The sequence below is a fragment of the Apostichopus japonicus genome, chromosome 9, assembly GCF_037975245.1.
Source record: "Apostichopus japonicus isolate 1M-3 chromosome 9, ASM3797524v1, whole genome shotgun sequence".
Classification (NCBI taxonomy): domain Eukaryota; kingdom Metazoa; phylum Echinodermata; class Holothuroidea; order Aspidochirotida; family Stichopodidae; genus Apostichopus; species Apostichopus japonicus.
Window position 1 is genome coordinate 29,993,094 of NC_092569.1, and position 25,299 is coordinate 30,018,392.

At 36.2% G+C, this 25,299-nt stretch overlaps 1 protein-coding gene across 1 annotated transcript; it reads right to left on the reverse strand.

Annotated features, from left to right (window-relative positions):
• Positions 1-9,519: 9,519 nt before the first annotated feature.
• On the reverse strand, positions 9,520-24,808 carry LOC139974295 (uncharacterized). Its single transcript, XM_071981323.1, has 10 exons — positions 24,760-24,808; positions 17,825-17,855; positions 16,302-16,474; positions 15,739-16,003; positions 14,414-14,625; positions 13,615-13,824; positions 12,823-13,032; positions 11,995-12,300; positions 11,484-11,745; positions 9,520-10,041 (listed from the first exon to the last, which is right to left on the reverse strand). Exons 1-10 carry the CDS (start codon positions 24,760-24,762, stop codon positions 9,686-9,688), a joined length of 2,028 nt encoding a protein of 675 aa, XP_071837424.1. The 5' UTR covers positions 24,763-24,808; the 3' UTR covers positions 9,520-9,685.
• Between the last annotated feature and the right edge of the window lie 491 nt (positions 24,809-25,299).

Consider the following 25,299-nt stretch of genomic DNA (forward strand, 5'->3'; position numbering starts at 1 on the left):
TTTTTAAATCACGTCTTTATTTAACATGTTATGTTAAGTTTTGGCTAATTGAGGGCAGCAGAGCTGGCGAAAGATGCCGAAGAGGAAGTAGGGTGTCACCGAGACTTCGCTCAATTAAGCTGAACAAGTATGGTCGTAGGTTTCAACCCGTTGATTACACGCGTGGCTCAACAGGACCACGGTGAAAACTATAAAGTAAAGATGTCAAAACATCTATATCAAACAATGGTGAAATGAACACATGAATTTGCACATATCGATGATAATATAATAATGCATGATATTTGTCCTTATAAACAATGCACAAAGGGAAGAATTATAACAAATGGCATTTGGTAATATAAAAAAAAACATAGAGAAAGATTGACGACAATTAAATTCTTGATAATTACAACTTAACTTACAATCGTTACCAGGCAAAACCAACTGCACGACAAACTGCGGTGTACAGGGGTTTACTGCGGCTTTCTGGGGTTTACGGCAGCTTTCTGGAGTTAACGGCGGCTTTCTGGAGAATGTATAGAATACCAGCAAAGAAAACACCACTGGAGAGATACTCTACGAAGATAATACGTTAACTCCAGATACTCTCACAAATAAGCGAAACAACAAATACACGAAAGGGCAATAAAAATAACAGGCACAAGCATACAGAAAAATATGATTAAAAGTAAATCTCTATAATACGATATTAAAGAAGTATAGAATAAGGATACGTAGCCCTTTAATGGCTAAATAAAACACTTAAAACACTTACATACTAAGGAACAGTGCTATAGGAGCACATGCGACGCCTCTCTGAACCAGGAGAGGAATGAAGCACATGTAACTCACATAATACGTCAGTACGTATCGATTACGTAAGTGTGCATCGATTACATAAGTATGCAAAACAATGAGGCGGGTATAAAAGGTCACACCCTACACACCATTGGGCGAGGGCAGCATTGACCTTTGCCCGACCTCGACCAAGCGGAAATTTCCCTTTGGTCACGCTATGGAAATGGCACACATCGGCAACGATGACATAGGGAAACCTCAAGAGGCTATGAAACAAGCAAAGAATGCAGAAGATTTTTAATTTGTTCCCATTTTATAAAACCAAATGTGATCAAAGAAAAGACATTAACTAGTTTTTATTAGATTTTTGAAAATTTTATTTGTTTGCCAACAATATGTTAAAAAATAGAAGAAGCAGAAAATGGGATCCCGTCTTAATTGATAAAAATATACTAAAATAAGAAGATATCCTCAGAAAATATTTTCTTAGAAATAAAATAGAAATAGAACCAAGAGTTGCTGAAGCCTTACCGGAGTGCTTTATATCTATTGTGCGTTGAGTTTGAAGCTACCATGATTATTAGTTATAAATGGGGGTGGCTGTAAGCTTAATGCCAGAAGAAAGATGCTTCATTATTCTACTGGAATAACCCATTGACTGACAGGTAAATCATTATTTGCAGTTTGTTAGTCTTATGGCTTATAAAATTCACATCATGTAAAATTCCTTCAAATTCCGATATATTTGAAATGTTAATCATCTTTCAGATAGTTATCATAAGTATTCCTTTTTATCATAAAACAGTCGTTAGCAACGGAAGAAGATGTCTTGGAGCGTGAGAGGCAAAGGGTAGAAGAAATCACTCCAACTGAGTTAAAAGGAGGACATAAAAAATAAAGACAGACATAACTTCTGGATCTCTATCCATTACCATCTGAGTCAAAGCAGCTCACACGAGTGAGTTGGTTAGCTACAGTATATATCTGGTATGCATTATTGGTCACCTTGATATCCAAAGATATTTCTTTCAATCTTAAAGGATCATAGTAAGCTAGCAAGCCGGGTGAATTTGTTTGAAGACGGAGCTGGATGCGTGATTGACTCAAAGTTCACAGAATGAAAACTTGTTTAATAGCTTATTCTGCTGACAGACTAATGTAAACATATAACTATTCCACACTGCTAGTTGAAAACCCCATCTCAATATTATGCCTGTAAATGTGAACGATTTGTCTGGCCAAACACTCAACTACTAAATGAAGTTGGATCAAAGTAGGGGTTCTGTGATGTCTTATATGCACATGCTCTTTGGAAGCTTTACTTAGACTATTATAATCTTCTTGTTGATTTATCCTTGAAACCTGATTCATTTGGAATATTTGCATAGCTGTCAAAGTTCTCTGTACTTAGAATTACATAAAAATCCATTTTTTGTAGAAATATTCTTCTTGTTTGTGCAGAAATCATTTATATATTATAAATAAAAACAAATACATTTTCAGCTGAATTGTCATGATGACATCATCCATTCTGCTGTTGCCAGATGCATTTACAATATATCACTAAATTTCAAAATTCATATCTTCACAATACTAAATATGTGGTTTTCACATTTAGATTCCCCAACAACCGGCATTTTTGTTCAGCAATCAATTTTTACCACCAGAAATAGAAAAACAAGTTAAGATGCTCAACTAAAATATGCATAACTGAAGGCGATTTTTTTATTTTAATTGATACTAAAGTATTATACTACACAAACAGTACTGTAGTATTTTTAAGTCAAAGAGACAGTTATCTAGAGAAATTTGATGTCAAAGTTAGCAGATTCTCACTGACCAGAAACAACATGAATAAAGCTCACGTTATCATGACGTCATGTGACGTCAATTGCGGAGTGTACAGCGAACGCGAAGCAAAAACAATGGACTTTCTATGTACTTCTCGTTAGAAAGTGAACCTTTTGTTAACTTTTCTATTCCAATAAACATCCAGCTGCACGTGAAAGAATGGTTGTTAGAATTGTTCAGCAATTTTTAACTCATTTTGGATAGCAGTTCTTCAATTAAATGTACATTATGGTTAAAAAACTTCCTCAATATCTGATCATATTTCGTAAGATTAGTTTCTTTTATGGCCAGTATACATACTGTGGCGTACGATAAGGAGGTGTTGCCGCAATTTAAGGGCCTACCTTGTGAAATATGTCGACATCTCTGGTATATCTTCATCTGTTTTCAGTTAGTTTCCAGTCAGAATATGCAATTTCAATCGAATGCACAAAATATAAAGCTTTGGGTGTGTCTCAGTCTCACTGTCGTAAAGTAAGACTTTCAGAAAGTCACAACTCCACGAGAGCAGATACACAAGTGATGGGAAAACCACGGTAAACAACGGGCCTGATAAATTCCATATTCCATATACTTGTTTTAAAAGTTAAAAAATGCGAACACTTTTACTGTTGCAGTACAATATGTACATGCCTACAATGCACATCGTCCATATACGTGTAAGTGTGCGTAGTGTCTTGTCGTTGGTTCTGCTAAAGATAACTAAGTCACGCAGGGCTTATTGTGTAGCAGTGTACAACCTCTCTTTTGTAACATGGTCTTGTTTCCCTGCACTTATCACGGCTGGATATAAACAATTGAGCATGCGCATTAGAATAACAAGGCAATTGTGGCTAACAAGTTTAGGCAAAATTAGCTGGACTTCCTTTAGAGGACCGCTGCGTAGACTTAACTACCTATAAGTATTTTCTTGCAGACAGTTGGAAACCCCCTTACAAAATTAATCCAAAACCTGTGACGTTTTTTTGTCAGTTTGATGACTAAGAAACGTAAAAAAAACTTGAAGAGGGGATAAAATGGTGGGTTTTCATGTCTTAGTATGGTTTATCTTCATTACTACAACACCACCCACTCACTAATTCCCGTAAATGCAGCTGCAAAAGCCATAAATTCACTGTCAAAATATTCCCTAGAGACTTCCCGAGCATAGTTTTGTACAAAAACTCAAAGCTTTCCACCGCAGTTCATATGACGTCGGTAAAGGGACAATTTCAACCACAGCCGACTTCCCGATTTTACTGTTATTGGGTCACACAGTTTACTACGTAAAGGGAACTACAACACGATCTCCTCATCAACTGAGTGTTCTCCCGAATCTCCCGATTCCGAGGAAATGGGCCTTCACCTAAGCTTTGACGAAAATTATTTTCTTGAGGAAGAAGAGGAAATAGTTTTCGAGGGTGCTGAAGATATCGGTGTTTCTCCATATCAATTGAGCCCCTGCAGAATAATTGTAAAATGATCCCGATGGCCGAGACGCGTCGCTGCCGATCGAAGTCCTTGAGCATAACGGTTGGTCTATCCTGAACCGACACTGGTCAGTTGAGCATAAACAAACCACCGTTATTAAGACCATTATATGATTTAAATTATCTCTAATGTCGATGATCCTTATTAAACTTCGTGGCGAAGCTTCTAGAATTTTGTTACTTACTGTGCAAGGAAAATGGGACATTCTGGGCAAGGGGAACCCTTTAGTACTAGTAGTGGTAAGATGGGGTCTAGACCAGTGGCGTCACCAGACTTTTCAGTCTGGGGAGGGCACAGGGGGGGGGGCACCAGCATTTTATGGGGGCACTTAGTTGGATACGGATCGCCGTCCTGGGGGAGGGGTCTAAGGAGAGGGGGTGCCCCCTCCCCTTTTGAAAATTTTCGCATACGGAGGATGGGCTAGACAGGGGGGTATCCAGGATTTTCTAACCCGGGGGGCGCGAATTACTATCTAAGCGGAGCGCCACCATCGGTTGGCGCACAGCGTACAAGAGAATTTCTGGTTTTGATACCCTCTAGATCACCGGAAACGGCACTTCTCGGGCTTGAAAATGACCAACCAGATATACACTTTTGCCCGAGAACCAAGTATTTCCCAATAGTTTGTTTTCCATCCATAACCTTTTTGAAGATTTTCACCAGTCACACATCATGTTCGACCTCATCGCATGTCCTGTGAATCATTGCTTTTGTAGGTGATTTTACGTCGCGGCCCACAATGCCCGACAGCCCCACTTTTCAAGGTTTTCAGCCCATTATTTGTTCAGAATTTGAAAATGTCATCTATGGACAACCAATATAGAAAAACCTCCTCCAACCCCTAACAGACAGGTCAAACTTACACAAGTAGAGGGAAGTATGATGAAGAATGTTGGTCAGGAAATTTTCGAAAATTCAGACACAGTTAATTTATTGGTGTATGTGCATTATTAATCCCTCTTGTAACGGCTATTATAAACTTGGTTTAAGGAAATGAAAAAACCCCAGATATTTTCGGAACCGAACACTACACACATAGGCGTAGGAGGCGGGGGAGGGGGGGGGGGGCTCTTACTGAGAGAAGACATAAATTGCAATGATGTAGCTAAAGGAAATGAATAGTTTACAAATATCTCCATGATAATTAAAATAAAGTTCTAAGCCATTCCCCATTACTAATGTAAAAGAGAATTTGACATAATTGTACCTACATGCTTTATCTCAATCTACATAAGACATTTCGTTGTTTACATCAGCATCCCGCGGTTTACTGCGCTATTTCCACTGACCGTACGGTACACGTTTGCATGAGATGTAATAACCGATGCTTGCTTATATGATATTGACATCAACACGTTGAACGCGCGCGGAGCGCGTGAAAAATTTAGGTTTTATATTTCGGGCAAGTCGTTACAGCCCCCAAATCAATGATTGGGTTCCTATGACTACACACATCGACAGTTTTGAGGCAGTTCATCTTGGAACCGCCATTTTCACTGATATCATGTGACATCTGCGTAGCGAATAATTTGCCAAGGGAGGGGCGAAGTCTGTAGGCAAACTATCTAAGCATATTGCGCCACCTTGGGTTGGCGCGAAGCTTACAACAAAATTTTGGCCGAAAATGCCTCCAAGATCGCTGGAAATGACACATCCCAAGCCTTGCCAGTTGCATCTAAGCATTTTCTATTTTGAAATTACTAGCGATATTATAAAAAAAATATGCTCGGGGGGGGGGGGGGGCTGTCGCTCCCTTCCCGAAATGCGTCATGTTCGCCGACGACTCGGTCGAGTTCGAGACCATCCACATTTAGTGGTTTCATAGCACAATTTATTGTTTAAGGCGTCCATACACACACACGCGTTTTGATAGACCAAACATAGTATAAATATAGATACATTAGTGAGAGAAGAAAAATGGAAACGTCAAAAATGAAGTTGTCGGTGTAAGGGGTAGGGTGAGGCGCAAGCCCCTTCCGAAATCCTCGATCCGTCACTGGCTACCCGGCCATGTGTATATAATAGGGATCAGCGCTGTAATGATGTCACTGTTCCTCTTTCTCTTCCCTTTCTCTCTCTCCTTCTTCTTTTTCTTTTCCCTTCCTTCCTCTCCCTCCTCTTTTCCCCCCTCTTTTTGCCCTTTTTTCTTCTCTCTTTTTTCCTCTCCTCTTTTTCTTACCCGGGGGCGCGCCCCCAACTTCCCCCCTGGATACGCGCCTGCTAGATGCAAAATGGTGCCACATTTGATGCTAACTTCGATCTGAAGATATCTCGAGAAATTGCTATTTTTAGGTAATGATTTTAACAACGCGCAGAATTTTGCAGAGGATATGAACCGCATGCTGTCGATATTATGCCTAACCCTATCAATAGAACCTACATTTGTTGAATTAATGTGTGCATGACCCCCTACTCCTTTCTTGTCCTTCTCGTTTTCTCCCATTATCTATTAAGATGTAACAGGTTCCAGCATCGTTATTGGCTCCTATCAAGGATCTCACCATGCAATCCAAAGTTTGATCACACATCGAGTATGGCGGCGAAGCGGACGTGTATAGCCGCTGGCATGGCGTAAGCACTGACACATTCAATGTAAATATCGACACCTGATGTGATGGCGCGGGTTACGACTTCGATACCCGACGGTCAAGGATCAACTTTTTCATTTTTTCGCAGCTCATTTGAAGAAAATACGAATTACTGTGCTTCTTTGTCCTTATGGAAAACCAACTCAGGTGATGGGAGTTGAATATAACAAAATATATATTTTTTTTACCAACCCAAATCTCAGATGGGGGGGGCACTCGGGGGGGGCACTAGGTTTTCCAGGGGGCACGTGCCCCCCTCCCCCCTTGGCGACGCCACTGGTCTAGACCTAACTAATAGACATTGTATAACAGGCTAGCCCGTGTTATTGTAACATCCAACTGTTACGTAAAATCATAACACAACGCCAGTTTTACCACAAAAGAAATTGCACATCTAGTATTGATTGTTCTAAAACCAACTGGCTTTACGTTTTGTACAAAATATTAGGTAACCAATAAACAAAACCGTCATTTGCTGCATCAAGGAGGCCTAGGCTATGGTCATAACAAGTAATTTGGCAATAGCATAGGCCCAAGGTTACTAGTAACGTTGTGTATTTGTAGTGTTTTGAACGAGTCGTGTCCAAATTCTTCGATTTCTGTCATCTTTTGGAAAGCGTTAAAGGGGTAATCCGTCTTTACTTGTGATGGTGGACCAACCTGCAACCACACATCGGCTCGGCATATTTCTACTTTCAAAAGTCTACTTAAGACCCATTTTTTCACTTGTTTTTTTGTAAATTAATTTACTTTCTTTGTAAAGCGCTTTGAGCGGTAACGTTTTTTTACTGATTTGGCGCTATATAAGTCTCATTTATTATTATTATTATTATTATTATTATTATTTAACAGTTACGAGATAAATTTACGAAAAAAAATTCCAAATCTCAATTACTACAAAGCACTGTAACAGAGTAATGTTGTGTGTTCTCAGACGTTTAAGAATGTAAACATAGCGTCCCGGAAGTGAGCTGAGTTCCTCGACTGACGTCACGCCGCATTGCCGTACATTCAACAATTTTTAGAAAGTTTTGATTACCCTCGAATTTTTGATCGTTTATTCCTCGAGGATGCAAGATTCGTTTGACACAAAAATTGGGTATCATTGGAAAGCTACGAGTGTATGGAAAGGATGATTTATATTAATTTTTCCATTTCACCTCCTCTTTAAATTAGGTTTACTGAAGTGTTTCGTATCAGCCTAGTGTTAGAGACATGTTAAATTAATTTTCTCATTTTATTAATGTTATTTTGTATTATTTATGTACTGATAATGATCCTATAATTCTCAGTATTATCATCTTAGTAATGTGTGTTAATACTTAACGTCCAGCTTGATCTTGATATAATTCCTAACTTAATACTGTATTTTATAATATTTATAGGTTTTAGAATAATAATATTACCGTTGTATTTTATTTTACTATAGTTAGAGGGTATATTTAGAAAGTCATTTTATCATTCAGTATGGTTGTGTCACTGATTATGTACTATTTAATTAACAATATCATCAATTAAATTTTTTTTGTGTAGTTTATTGCATTAGGAACCTCACATTTTATATAAGCAACACGAAAGATCCAGTACCACATACATTTAAGAATGATTATCAAAGGAAGCTTAGAATAAAGGTGATAATTTTTATGATAAATCAAGTCAAATCAGGGGATGCCACTTTCTAGTACTGAATATTGAATTTGCTTTTTTTTTCTATCCAGAAAAGCAATGCAATTAGTAGTTTGTTTGTGAACTTAGGAACACATGGGATTGTATATTTGATTTTAAATAAAATTGATTAGTTTCCTAACAAAATGACTTTATACTGGACAGAGAATTGTAAGAATATCAGCCACTGTGCACATACTATTCCAATTAACGAGATTTTTTAAGAAACCATGATAAAACAACCATGGGCGCCTGAATAAAATGATTGCATGATGAGGAACATGGCAACCTAGCGCCTCCCCCCCCCCCCGAAACACACAACCCTTCCCAATATGAGATAAAGCAAATGATTGGCATGATATCATGTTAACTTATAATGATGCTATTAATTTATGACAAAGGCTAAGCCCAATATTGCGGGTAGGAAGGGAGGGCAGGGTTTTGGGAGAGAGGGGATAATGGGTTGAGACATAAAGTAAGAAGATGAATATTAATTCACAGAAAATGATAATTTTTAAGCTAAACCCATCGCGTGATTTAAGATTTGACATACCTTCTTATCCTGTGAATGCAGGCATTACTACTTATGTTCACTTATCAATGTAGACAAATGTCTTTTAAATGCTTATATATGAGAAAAACTGAAAGAAGAGTTTCAAGTTGTTTTCTTTCCTCGATGATGCAATATTATCTCATATTTAAAATATTTATGAGGTATAAATATTATATATATATATACCTATATATATATATATATATATATATATATATATATATATATATATCAAACGGTTTAAAATGCATAGCTGGTGGTTTTCGACATTCTCTAATCCTTTCAAGTGTATGGTACATTGAATCTTTACATTTGTAACTTCCAGTGACGTATGACATCATATGTTGGGTGTGGTACTAGAAACCAAGAATCATTACCTATCCACTTTTAGGCAATTGGTAATTTCCTAAAAACCATTTTGGGGGGGGGGGGGTAAGGGTTGGGATGCAAAACATGAAAAGAAAAATGGTCAAGTTCACTTTGATTTTTGATTTTATTCTTTTGTGAGATGCATAAAATAATTGTAAACTGTCAAGCAACAGTAAGGTAATAACATTCACAATTTGACATTGATTTTCAATGATTGCTATAAATCTTCTCATTCCCATAAAAATGTTTTATTTTTCAAATTGCTCTGGTTGGAAGTTTTGTTGCATTTTCTGCTTCTTTCTTGTCTTCAGCCCGTCCTGCTTTCCGACACTCCAAGATCTGCATGGATCTTTCCCTACTTCCTAAGTTAAGACTGCACTGTTGGGCACTGTGTTATACGGTGTTTTGTCTACACCGGTCGTATTTTCATATCTGTGTATTGCAGGCTACATCCGTAACTGTTCATTTTATCACTATACCAGTAGATGTTCGTTCCTCGAGTAGAGCCGTCGTAGTCCCCGTTGAGGTTAGAATTACCGCATTGAGCGCAGTTGTCACTGCCATCGGTAAACAATCTACAATATTTATAACTGGGACAATAAGGCCGACATTGAGAAGCAGAATATTCACGTCTGCAGTCCCAGTCATTGAAGAACCACCAGGCTCCTCGATGTCTCTCCGCACAGTCGTAGCTGCTCCATCCATCGTTATCCTGGTCTTTTGTACTGAATGGACTATTGTTGCTATAAACCATATCATCATAACCTGCAACAAACGAGAAAGACTAAAATAAACCGATCAATTTATGAACTTTGAACGAATCAAACAAATTTGAGAAAATCCTACATCGGGTACAAGTTAGAGGACAGTGATTTTTTTTGTCATACCAAGATAAACACGTCAGTTCCGCGTATTTTTTTTTGCGTGTATTGAATATTTAGGATACATAAGTAGGTATTTTTTCTTGTAAATACGTATTATACAATTTAGTTTTTGTTCCGTTTGACAAAACCACAACATGAGCCACATACAGATGGGGAAACTATTTAAAGCAATTGCCATTGTTTGTTCACTGTAGAGTAGCTAAAATCGCTCTTTATTTTACATTTATTTATCGGCATTGATTGGTAATAATATACATTCATTTTTTATTCTTATTTTTAGTACTCATTTGATTAGTCTCCTACTTTATCAAAAATCGAGTTATAGATTTCTTGTGTGTGTGTGTCGGTATCAAGTCGTATAATTCCTTGAATACAATGATGTTTAATTTAGTTTGCATCACCAAATTTTCATTTCCCCTCTTATTCAACCCTGTGCTTGTACCACACAGGTTAACTTAGGCCTTCTTCGAAGCTGGGCCAGGAGGGGGGGGGGGGGGCTGTTCACTTTTTACCCGATTTTTATAGCACGTCTTTTAATTTTTCATCCTGAACTCACATGTTGGAGTATAAACTTAGATTTCACTGTACACATAACAGATCATGAAATAAATAAGTTTAAATGAAGAATAGAACCGACATAAAAGTGAATTGACTATGGACGTTGTATCTAATATTTTGGGTTTTGACAAAGTAACTAAAAGTTGACATGCTACTTTTACGAAAGGATTCAGTGATATTGTTTATTGGCAATTCATTATTTATTTCGTATCGACATGTGTAATTTAGTCGCGAACGTATAACTTATTCGAATAGGTTATTGTTTTTTTAATTTCGAAGCTATATAGACGAATCACTTAAAAATATAACATCTGATTTCTGTTTCAATTTGCTATGAATGATAAAACTTCAATGACTTAATATAATATTATTATCCTAAAATAGAAAAAAAAAACACAGCGAGGAGACTTATGTTGCCAAGAAACAACGAATGTTATCGTCTGCTTCTTATGTCTATTCAAGTTGTATACAGTGTTCATAACGTATGTACGTTCCAACTGCAGTTCAAACGTTTGAAAGAAAATAACAATGTTTCGAATTGAAAATTGCTGTGAACATTGACATATCAATTAGCAATAAGATCAAGACATTAGTTGTTGTAGAATGCACATTCAAGGAGTACTACAATAATAATTGCTATAGGGGAGCACGTCAATTGATCCTTCATGGTTGGCATGTTTTTTTTTTGGTCTTCACGATCCTCCCAATTGACGTAATCGGTCCAGATTTATGTATGAGTCGATGATTAGAACATCAACTACTCACCTGTATTTCCATAGGATGATCCAATTGATAGTCGATACTTGTCTGCCTCGTTATTAATACTAAAATCCGAATGGACGGAGTAGTACGACGAAGAAGCGGAATCCCTTAGATCAATACGAAGCTGGTACGTTTTCTGGTTGGTAAGAGAGTGGATATATTTGTTACCTAGCCAGTGGTCATGATTCTTATTACCGAAACCGTTCTTGTAGTGCAACCAACTACGATAAAAGTCAACGGAGGCACTCGAGCGTCGCTGGAAAACCTACGAAATGAAGAAAAAAGGGTAATCCAACTACATAATCTATTAAGCCTAAGAGACATAAAATAGTTAACACATATATGGATATTTTGAAAGTGAGATAATTCGCAAGAGTATTATATTTCTTGATTTTTTTCCCCTCAAAATGGTCAAGTTCATCTCAACGAGACCTGCAGTGCATCCTTTTGAAGAGAGTAAAGTATAATGTCAGGAAGTTAAGAATTCCAATTCTTAACTGTTTGCGAAACTCACCGTCCATCCTCCTCCGTTACTTTCCATCTCACAGTAAACCTGAATGCCGCTTGGCCAATCATCGGGGTAAATGGTGTAAACACCATCACTGCCTGTACCGGAAACATAAAGATCGTAGCAATCTTTTGGGATCAATGTGCACGTCACTCCGTCCCCTTCGTAGTTTGGATTGCAGTAACATTTACGGACACCGTTCCTCTCAGCACAGGATGCGTGACTACTACACTGGTAACTGTCATCTACAAGCCGGTTGGACCTACACGTTGATCTCCGTGTACATCTTGAATTGATGTAAAAGTCGCCCTCCTAATTTAAGATATTCAGTGAAAAGAAAAACAATTAATAAATGAAATATGAATTTGCGGTTGTCACAATGAAATGTACAGGATTTCAACGGTACGTGGCCAACGAAAAATTCCCCTCAACTGATTTAGGTATTGGTACGAACCTTTATGAAAAGTTTTATGCAGCAAATATTGCATTCAGCGGCCAATCGCGACCATATATTAGGCATACAAATAGTTATAACCGCAAGAGTGTGAAAAAGGATCCATGCATTTTGTGCCAGGTTTATAAGTGTATGCACACCCGTAGGAGTGGTCTCATGATTCCCGACTAAACGTAATACATCCCTCGACGGTTTTGACTGGACTGGCCACAAAAAAATCGGTCAAAGGCCCCTGCCCAACCACAATGCGCACGTCACTCGGTTATCTGTAAATGTAATGTTATCATAGACAAGTATCAATAGTAAAGGTTTCCTTCTAATTATATTGACAATTATTAAGATCAAAGCATTATAAAATGACCTGAAAGAACCGTACTGACCCCTAATACACTTCCTAGGTCAGCAATAAAGCAGTTGTGGGTGCACGTCTCTCCGTCTCCTTGGTAGTTTGGATTGCAGTAACAATTACGGACACCGCTCCTCACAGCACAGGTTGCGTGAACACTACACTGGTAACTCGCCTCTATAATTTGGTTGTTTCGGCAAGTTGATTTTCGTGTACATCTTGAATTGACGTAAAAATCGCCAACCTGATTTAAGAAATTCAGCCCAAAAAACAACACCTGATAAACAAATTATGAAATTTCGGTTGTCACAGTGAAAATTTGTACAAGGTTTCAACGGTAGGTGGCCAATGCGAAATTCCCATCTAATGACATGGGTACGAACCGTTATGAAAGTTTTATGAAGTATTTGAAGCCAACTCTGATGTAGTGTGTGGAGAGATCCGCCTAAGAAATAGTAGTTGCAAATATTACATTCAACGGCTTATCACGACTATACATAAGACATAGAAATAGTTCTAACCGCAAGACTGAATATAGAATCCATGAATTTTTGGTCAGGCTTATAATTGGATGTACACCCGTAGGAGTCGTCTCGTGATTCCCGACTAAACGTATTACATACATTGAATGACAGTTTTGAATGGACTGGCGACAAAAAAAAAAATGGGTGAATGTCCCCTGCCCATGAACGATGCGCACGCCACTCGGTTATCTGTAAATGTAATGCTATGATCGACAACTATAAATAGTAAAGGTTTCCTTCTAATTATATGAACTATGATTAAGAAAAAACATTATAAAATGACTTGAATGAACCGTACTGACCCCTAATACACTTCCTATGTCAGCAATAAAGCAGTTGTGGGTGCACGTCTCTCCGTCCCCTCGGTAGTTTGGATTGCAGTAACAATTACGGACACCGCTCCTCACAGCACAGGTTGCGTGAACACTACACTGGTAACTCGCCTCTATAATTTGGTTGTTTCGGCAAGTTGATTTTCGTGTACATCTTGAATTGACGTAAAAATCGCCAACCTGATTTAAGATATTCAGCGAAAGAAAAACAACAACTAATAAACAAATTATGATTTGCGGTTGTCACAGTAAAATATACAGGATTTCAAACGGTAGGTGGCCAATGAAAAATTCCATCGAATGATCTAGGTATGGGTTTGAACCTTTATGAAAATTTTATGAAGTATTTGAAGCCATCATTGGTGTAGGGGGCCTAGGGTTCCGCTATCAAGAACAAAAGTAGCCGTTAAATGTTGCATTCAACGGCTTATTACGACATTACATTGGGCCTGCAATTAGTTGTAACCGCAAGACTCTGGTATGAAGTATCCATTAATTTTGTGTAAGGTTTATAAGGGGATGCACACCAATAGGTCTCATGATTCCCGACTAAATGTAATACGTCTCTCGACTGACAGTTTTGCCTGGACTGGCGACGGAGGTGCGGTCCATGCCCTTGCCCAACCGCGATGTGAGCGCTACTCGTGTATCTGTAAATGTGGTGTGATAATCAACAAGTTTAAATAGTAAAAGGTTTTTTTTCTTCTAATTATATGGACAATGAAGTAGGAGAAAAGCATTACAAATGTCCTAAATGAACCGTACTGACCGGTAATACACTTCCTTTTTCATCAACGAAGCAGTTACATTGATTCAGAGGGATGCATTGCTCTTGCTGTCTCAGATATTCACCGACACAAACACATTGCTCTGTTTCTTTGCGAGAGGTAGCCGAGATGCAAGTGTTGGGGTCATCGCAAGTCCTCTCACAGGTCTCATTGCTAAATATCTCATGATCTGGACACCATTCAATATTTGATTCTAGAAAACAGGAAAATAGTCACGACGAATATGACATGTGGCAAAGAATAGTTTTTTGTCATTACTCCAATAGAAGAACTCAGAAGGTTAATGGAAAGCAGCACACATTCAGAAGCAGTTCGAATGAATCCAGAACATTTGAAATCAGGTTATGGTCGTTCCTTAGCCACATTAATGTGAATAGTTATTGAACATTACGAGATTACACCCCATCATTTATTGTACAACTGGTTTGAAACCAATAAGTCATAGCTTCTGTTTCAGAGAATTTCCCTCGGTGTAAGTGTACTGCTTTCTGAAAACAATTATAATTAGTCACAACATCAAATTTATGTTGCGTTGGTTGCGCTGATGAAACTAGGAACGTACCTGCTTTCAGTGTATACTCTCTGTAGAACAAATGTTAGATACGGTTCCTTTTTCAGAGCCAAGGTTAGTGTTGAGTACGAAGCAGTCTTGTAGTGAGTGCGTAATCACACTTCAGCTTAAGGAGGCATTGTGGAAATCTAGTATAGATACTTATGCGATATTATGTATTTGAACTCGCGCTTAGAGCTTGTACACGCACTTATGTTCATTTCATCTTGTAACCGCCACTATATGTATGGTAGCGCCGTTATACTCGCTGGTATACTATATGTACACTCGTTCTATATGTACTGTAGCAGTTTCTTCAAACTATGTATGTATGTATGTATGTATGTATGTATGTATGTATGTATATGTGATCTTCCCGCAAGCAGGAACTCGCGAAAGAAGCCATGGAGGCTTGTAGACTCGCAAGCGGACCGAAGCCAATCTCTCGGCACACATCCATTTAACGTCCATGTCAGGAAGTTGTTATTGAACAACACCCTTGCCAGACGACACACATTGCTGTCGGCGGGGAATCGAACCGGGGATCTCATGACTGGGAGACGCCGGCGTTAACCACTAGGCTATACACTCCGCTAAACTAAGAAAACATATTTGACGTGTCAAGTTTACTTCCAAAAGATCCATTCGTTTTTAAAATAAACCTTTCAGTTTATGCACGTTTACTTTTGACATTTAATCAAAAATTTTGTTAATTTTGTTGGCTTTAAATTTAAGAAGAATGTAGAAGACACTCACCATCTGTTATTGCGAATGTACCTAAACTAGATATGTAATAATGCCCCCATTCATCTGAGATACGAAAATCGTCGTATGTTACATAGTAAGTTTCTCCAGCAATGTTCTCAAAGTCCATCCTCAGTTGGTACCGCTTTTGATTTGTTAAGTAGGCAATTTTCTCATTTCCCATCCAAAACTCACTCCCTAGAAAGCCAAAGCCATTTCTGAAGTCTTTCCAATTTCTATTAAAGTTGACAGAATCCAATCTTCGTCGCTGTAGTATCTACCACGAATATCAAAGAAGTTAAGCGTTAACTAGGATGTGATTGATTATTTTTCTAACTTCAGTTTGTAGCGTGTAGGCTAGGGGTTTTTAGTTTTCTTGGAAGAAGAGCTACACTGCCCAGAATGTCAAAATATATAAAACCATTGATTTAAACTTTCGTTTCGATAACAATATCAGGATTCTATTTGAAATAACGATTTTTATGACATCGCTTTATATTACTGTATGTAAAATGGAAGTAAATTTGTACAACACTATTTAAAGTTGAAAGGAGACATCAAGTAATCAGCCATACCGTCCATCCACCAGTATCAAGATCATTATCACAGTAAGCCTCAAACGGTTCCGGATAACCATCTGGTTTAATAAGGTTCACTCCAGATGAATTGTGGGTAGAGGAACAGGTATTCGATACTTCTTTGCAATCTCTCGGATACGCAGGTTGTTGAAAAAAGAAGTACGTAGAACCTGGATGGAAAGTAAACAAAGTTTAAATTTATTGCGACTGAAAAATAATTTCAGCTAACAAACATATTGCATAGGATTCTTCATCTCGATGCCTTACTCCACCCAGGGGGTAAAATTGGTACATGTGAATGCATAGGCGTAGGAGGCGGGGAGGGCGGGAGGGGCTGCATCCCCAAACAAATATTTTTTGTTAAAATTCGGGCAATATGCTGAGAATTTCTCGGGCACCTACTAGGAGAAAAATAAATTGCAATGTGTTTTTCAATGATTAAACTTATATTATTATTATCATTATTATTGTAACGACTCCCCCTCCCCCAATATAAACAATATGGAACGGTAATAACACGGCAATGCGATGTAATAACCGACGCATACCTATATGGTATGCACATTAACATGCTGAACGCGCGCCGAGCGCGAAATCTGTTGGTTATATTTTTCGGGCAAGACGTTACAGCCCCCCCCCCCCCCCTTAAATCAAATTGGGCTCCTATACGCCTATGCCTGTGAGGTAACTTGTCATTGGGCGCAGTATATAATTGCAGCCGTCTTGAGGGCTTCTCTGGGACAGGTAATCATTGATCAGGGGTAATATCTGTCTTAAAACTTTCTCTTAACTCTATCAGTTGTACATTAAGCACGCACCCGTAAAGCGCACTGAACAGCTTTTGATAGAGTCTGCGCTATATAAGACTTATTATTATTAATATTATTATTTTATTATTATTAGTATTATATAACGTATGTAAAGCGCTTTGAAACCCATCGCTGTTATAAAGCGCTACATGAATCGATTATTATCATATTATTATTATCATAATATTCTGAGCCAATTCTAAGAGAAGGGGATTTGTTACTATGAGAGTTAAGGTAATCAGTTTAAATGCCAACTATTACTCAACAACCATATATTGGAAGATATCGCGACTAAAATTAAATGAGGTAATCAGTATTGAATTGTCAGATGTGAATATTTTGAAGCATTAATTTTGATTAGTTTTCAGCCTGTAATGGAAATACAAAGATGAAGTAAATGTCTCGAAGAAAACAGGTAAATCCCAATTGTTTAACGTACCTGAGAAAATATCTATGAATCACTAAGTATGTGAAGAGATCGAAAATATACGTCTCAGAGTAAATCAACCTCGTAATAGATATTCGGAAATAGTGACACGATTGAAAAAAAAAACAAAAAAACATCTAGATCGACCACTAAATAGAACCAACATTACCAGCCATTCAAGTTGGCCAAATGAGGTGTTAACGTTTATAACACATGAGTGATATAGCTTACAGAGGTTACTTCTTATTGTAAGATAAATCATACAATATAAATAATACACTTACCTGAAGATCTTCCCTCGGCACGAACGATTACCTGTGTAATAAAAGACATTTACTGAATACATTACAAGACATACAGAGTATTGCAGTCAACACTAAGCAGGATCAGATAAAATCAGTTCGAAAGAAAGAAAGAGCATTTCGCAAAGTAGTCCAAAATATATTAGTTTAATACAAGCATAATCGATATAAACTTTGGTAAATTAACTGGATCACCACTTTTAATGATGTTTACCTTTTGTCTATATTCCATATCTGATTTACAGGTCAATAATCACTTACAGAGTACAACTTTCTTCCAGGAAACATTAGATTATTGGCATTTCCCGGTTTTACAGCTACTCTGGCACATGATACGTAAGTTCACGTAAAGAACAAAGGCAATAGCTGGCTGCTTCATTAAACAGCTTTGTTCTTTAATGTAGACAGATGTTCTTTGTTCAAGTTATATTTTGACATTAGAACATTTCAGACATGATGTATTACACATTTGTGTTGAACAGTCCTTAGTAATATATGGGATCATTTACATCGTCCTATAGCTATTCTTTTTGGACTAAGATTACCGTGTCTTGATACTTACTGTGCGCAATGAAATTCTGAGATTTGAAGGTGTCATTTTACTTGTAAGGTAAGTAGAGTTTTATATCTTACTAATTAGACAATTGTAGCATCGATGCAGAAACTCAGCTAAGATTCTATTTGAAAAGTTTGTTTTCTAGTGTTGCCGATAACACCAATATCGGATTTGGCCGATATCCGATATTTCAACCCTAATATTGACCCCATACCAATACCGATATTTTTAAACAACCAGAATGTAGGTCAAATTGCATTTTAATTCATGCTTTTATACATAAAGTATCAACATTATAATCGGCTATCGTAAGTTATTATCGTTTGCACAACTCACAAACAGTAACCACTTGATAACTACCTTGTGCCTATCCTATAACACGAGCCCTAACCTCTTTTTTAAAGAACGATCATATTCCCCACCAAGATGATATGCAAGAAACTTTGTGCTAGCATTTGTTTCTTGGAGAAATCAAGCTCATTCTTCCTGTTACTTCTTTTGAACGATTTTCTTAGTAAAAAATTTTAAAAGATGAATCGTGCCATGAATAAAACTGACCTCATGTAGAAAAGATATTAGCGTATCCTGGCTAAGTACTTTCACTAATCTTTGTTAACCAAAACCACAACATTTTCTCTACTTTGTTTTAACTTCCTTATAAAGTATATCGTACCATTAGCCTGCTATACTGACAACTAAGCCTAGCCAAAATAGTAAATGCCTCATCTTGTTCAATTGTATAATACACCAGCCAGACTGGTAAAATTTACTTTAAAGCGCGACAGAGACTGCTATGTATATACGTAACGTTGAGGGGCCTGGCTGGTCTGCTTACAGATCGTTATATCATTAGATCGGTAAATATTTTTCAGAACTGGCGACATGCTTGTTTGACCAGCTAGAACAGATTAATTAATCATCGCAAGAAACAAGAAGTGACTTTGTTGTGGGGAAAAAAGAAGCAAATGTTCATTATCGGTTTGCCGTTATTGGCAATTAGGCCAACTTTTACCGATACCGATATGCCGCCGATATTGCAAATGTCGGCCGATACCGATATCACAAACGATTATCGGCGCAACACTAGTTTTGATTGACACTATTTCTGAGCAATTTTCTCATCTCCTTTTTTTTCTTCCTTATTTTTCTTCTTAGCGGACATAGTTTGTTGCAATGTTAGAAAGTTGAATTTTATCAAAGTGGAAACACTATCACGAACTTGCTATATGCACTAGATCGTTGTACTTATTGCTAGGGATAAATTATGCATGGCAAAGGCAACAGTATTGCACTTCGTAATTTATGTTCATGCAATGATAGAACGAAACCGTAAAAAAAAAATATATTCCTCTGCTAAAGCTGCTAAAATGTTGTGGATATCACGTTTGAACTGTGCTGACCCAAAATTGCTTACGGAAATTGTACACATGCCATAATAGAACGACCTACAACTTCTTTACTATCGACGTACCACAGAAACACTTTAAAGAGGGGAAATCGGAATCGGCTACAACAATATAGGTTATTATTACACGTATTACACACACAAACTGTGGAAAATGTCAAATTGGAAATCTGTAGTCCTTTTACAGAGAATGGCATCGAACTAGACTGGAAGTCTGAATAACAAGCAAATGTTTGACTTGGTCAAGTTTTCCACGGGTGGAAGTGTGTCCCAAAATGAAGGGAAATTAAGATGGAAGACATTTTGCTACTAACATCAAAACGCATGCTGGTCATAAATACTAAACGTTTGTAAAACAAATAACTCATGACTAAAATTCCCTAGTGTGATATTGCTCTTCCATAGGGGATAAGAGTTGTTTCTTGTTTGGTAATTCCGAATAACACTGACATAGACATGTTAGAACAGCCGAGCATATGACAGATCAAATCTTAAGAAAAGACGATGTTATCTGTCAAGGCCAACACATATTGTATAGAATTTCTAGAAGATGAAGTAAATTAAGATAATGCTCTGAATAAACAAGAAAATCAAGGTTTAGATCAATCCTGAAATTTGATCAGTTCTCTGATGTTTTTCGTCTCCATCAAATTTGTGAAAATTCTTGAAAACAATATTTGCACATGGGTCATCGTATCAATAGTTTTAACATGTCGAACACATCAAGAGTTACTTTTTGGCACGATTTAGTATCCTTCTAGAAGAATATGGCCAAAGGTACAGAAAATGGTATCACATAAACCATAAGTCATCAAAATAAAATGTGCATTTTACACTTTTGCTGTTGCCAACAGAGTAAAGTACACAATATAATTCTATTTTCACAAAGAGATTGAATCGGGCAGTGCCATTTTCTTTGGGATATAGTCAATTTATTTTGTCGTCAATAATGTTACTATAAGCAATGATTGTGAGCGACGTTGTATCTGTTTACAGCATTCTGTCTATTGTCACCGTATGCTGATTACCACGTACCGTTTCTTTCCCTTGAATGTAATGCTCGTTCGAACGATAGCTACTAAATATCATATGGAGGAATTTAATTACATTTCTTTCAACATATCAGTAAAACGAAAGTTTTTTAAGCGAATTATTACCAAACAAGGAGTAGTCATAAGTGTTATGAAAATAGTTTCTAGTTTTTGCAACGTGTTAGAAAAGAGACATTTAAATTAAGTGTAACAGATTGATTTTGTTTTATATGTAAAAGTCTATCATCTGTGTTTTTTTAAGTATGGTAGTTTCCTTCCTTATACTGAGTTATTATGCATGTTACTGTAAACGACAAACGAAACGTTAAGTTATTTACTACAACGACCAGCCACATGATATAATGAATAGCAGGTGTGAGTCGGGTAGGAGAGAGTGTTTGTGGGCAGCGAAGAGGGAGAGTATGGGTGGGCATCGGTGACTACTCCCATCGCATACATGTTACAGATGGAGTACATTTTCAGTGGTCCTATATAAGTAGTGTGGTCATTAAGTATGAAAGATGACATACATGAATATTCTCGCTTTGGTTTTACATTTAATTCCTGTACTCAAATTGATACTACGAAATGTCATAAGTAAGCTTGCATGATTGCCACGACTTTATGGAGCATCTTGTATGGAAATCAAAGTAAACTACGATATTTGTGATTAGAGAATTAACAGATAACTTAAATGATCATGAAAACCTGTCTTTCTCGTAGCAGCTTATTTCCAGGTTATATGTTAACACATTATAATTATATCGCACAGTTGTAGTTAATATATGCATAAAATGTGTAAGTTTTTACACGATAAACTAGCCTTTAATATTCCAAACGTTTACAAAACATCTCTCTGGATTGTCATTAGAATGTTGGTAAATTGGGTTGTGTTAAAAGGAATTGTTTTCAATCAAAATGAATGTCATTTAATTTTTGGTGAAAATGTTCAATTCCAATTATGTTGTTTCACTTGTTCTACTTAATGTTACTATTATAGGTCATTCCTAAGTAACAAGAAAAAACAAAAATCAAAGCTATATATTGAAAATTATAATTATTTAAAGACAAGCAACCGAATAAGAATCATGCTATTTTTAAAGTGTTAGAAATGTTCTCTGCATCTGCACTGAGTTATTCCGCAAGTAATTTGGTCTTTAGATACTTTCATGATTAGGTGAGATTTAAAATCTGCTTGTCGCACTACGTCCAGAATATGGCTAATATTTGAAGCTATCATGTAACAAAACTGATTTAATAGAAGAAACAATAAAATTCTTCAGTAAAATTTATTTACTTAATAAGTCATTTATACAGCCTTTAAACAGTTTTCTTTGTCTTACTTTTTGTCCGGATTTATGACACAAAAACTTAAGAAACATCTTACTACGCTTTTGTTTTGAGTAGTATTTTATGCATATAACTGTTATCCACCTTTAGACTTCAAATTGCACTGTTTAAAGATTGGTTTTAAAAATTCAATGAGACAATCGAAACTAAGTACAAAACTAATGATTTACTAAAATTAATCAAAACTTGCAATATATAAGATCTTTTTAAACAGCTTATACGTATAAGTAACGTCTATTCCATGGAAATCGACTTTCAATTTGTTTAATCATCTACTTTTTGAAGATCGTGCAATACCAGTAATATTTTTAAACAATAATGCTTTTACAATATAATTAGTTGTAATTTATCATTACCAAATCGCTACTGCTTACTAGAACTGGACGTTGTTGCACATTTTATTATCATAGCGTGATACGTAAATCAGAAATACACAGTTCAACAAGTCGCACACTTTCGACGAAAAATATTTAATAGGTTTTTTATTTTAACTCAGTAGAATCTAAACAGAAGTTAAGAAAAGGGCGATGTTCTTAAAATTAAGTTAAACGAACGTTTTTCTTGTTTTTTTTGTATTCTTAAATTAATTTATTGAAGGCAATATGAGCATATTTTTGGATGTGCACATTTTCTGTTACTTTTTGATTTAGGTAAGGATATATCAAAATATCTCAATTAAGTTTCCCATTCACAATCCAAATCTTGTTTTCTTCCTTTCAGTTTCCCGTTATATTGGTATTGAAATACAACTGAAACCTATGAGTTACCTTTCTTCAAGTTATACTACTTCTCGTCATGACATAATCATTGAGAAAATAACTGTGATCTCTAATTTGAAATCCATCTTATTTAACTGTCATTTTGAAAGGCATGCGATAGAATTTTGTTTAAAAACTTTATCATTTCAAATCAAGTAAACGAACATACATTTTTCTGCTCTACAATCTATCACCATTAAAATAGCGGAGTATTTGGATTATGTTTCCTGGGTATTTCTAACAATATATTCTAACTGAAGAAAAAAGGAAACACCGAAAGAGTAAACATTTGGAAGCTACCCACTAATTATTAAATTAGATTGACGTGTATACCAGTTGGATTTAATGCTATTCAACCTTATTTCTTTGACTATGTGCATATACAAGACTAGTGATCATAATGTGTATATTTTTAAAATACATATCAAAATTACTTTATTTTTGTCGCAGGCTGTTTTCAGACATTGTTACAAACAAAAAAAACGATATATGTCAAAGAGATCTCTATGAGCATGTGAAGAAAGTAAATATTTAGGTGCTCTTAAGAAATACTGAAAATATCGCGTTTGGATGATATTTTACAGCAATATAATCAAACTTAAAACTGAGTATTGCTTCAAACTCGATTAGATCTAAAATACCCTTTAAAGTTATAAATCTAATTCAAAGGATGTACATGATCATTATAGTTTTGTTCACATTAGTAAACCAACTGTTGACTATTCTAAATGGAAGTTAATTAGGCATCTTTGTGATTGAATTATGGCATAGAAATGTTTGTTTTTAGATTAGTCAGTGCAGATGTTGCTTTAATATATTCATAAGGGTAACTTGAACAAAAACAAACAATAAAGTGTCTGTTCGGAAATCATATCAAAATAACAGAACTGATAAAGTTGCCTTCATACAGATGAGAACTAACTTATCGTATGCAATTTATGTTGAAAAATAAAATCAAAGCAAGGCATTATAAATAATGAAAACACAAAGAAATTGAAAATGTTTAACCATACAAAGAATACCGAGTAACGCTCTGTCTCGATGGGGAATCTCATGCTTGGATTGTGAACAACAAGATACTTTGAATTAAGAAAACATGAATTTAATAGTTTAGTTTTTAGTTATCGCTGAAATAAATGTTTTTTTTTTAGTTGTCGTACTCGTAACCAAAATTATGGAGCATACATTTATAAACTAGAATGATCTACATGTGAATTTAAGCTCACTAATTCATAACATGTATTGACATTGATTGAGTTTTATAACGTGTTGGTTTGTATCTGTGAAAGGTGTGGTGACTAAGGAGGGGTACTTTGTAGGCTGATCTACTGTAAAGGATATGCGGTGAGCTATAAACTCAAAAGTTTGAAAAGGTATCAAAAAATCATAGCCATATCACAAAACGTGATTGATTTTTAAAAAATTGACGTGTTAAGAAAACCGTTGAGATGTATGAATTTGCTTTCCTTCTAAGTATTTTACATGTGAGCAAATTTAGAGAATACTGTATTTAGGCATAAGAGAACCAAATAGAACTAATTTATTGATTTTTTCTTCAATGTTTGTGGTTAAAGACGTTCTATTTTATGTTGAAACACTGTTGTCCTATCGCGAAGTTATGAGTATTTTAAATTTAAGGCCTTCTTACTGAATATTTTCCTATTTCTTGGAAGATGCTAACACTTCAGTTTGTCACATCATTTAATATTAACAGAGTTAGCTCAACAACACACTAACGCAACTTATGTTACTTTAGAAAGAGTCAGAAGATATTCAATGGTAAAATAAAAAATATATTAAATAATAGAAAGACTTACCATTTCTGTTCCAAACGAGTTCCAAATCGTCAAAACAGTCAAACAAACTTTGAAAAACGCTTCCATGATTTCGAGTTTGTATAAATGACACTCGAAAATATATTCGATGAAATGCAAGATGACAAATGACACAGAGCATCAAGTTAGGGTTGACCAACGCCCTATGAAATTACCGTAGTAGTATGGATGTCCATTAGTGCCATCGTTTTATGTGAAATGTGATTTGGTGAACAGCTTATACAGATGTACTGCACATCTAAAGCAGTATTAGCTTGTATGTAAAGAAGACTATTCGACATGCGCAGTCCAACTTAATATTATTTACAGCTGTTTATATCTTGAAATTTCAGTCAATTGAACACTAAGCTTCAGTTGCATCATGCTGAATTGTCACTGTTCCGATTACAATGTTCAGTTTTAAATTATATTACGTTTAGTGTGGTTCATGTTAAAGGTATAGTTGTTTGTCAAGCGACGTCTATGCTACCAAGCCGACGAAAAGAGTAGGAATGCTGGGTTGCCTGATCTGGTTAAGCTGAT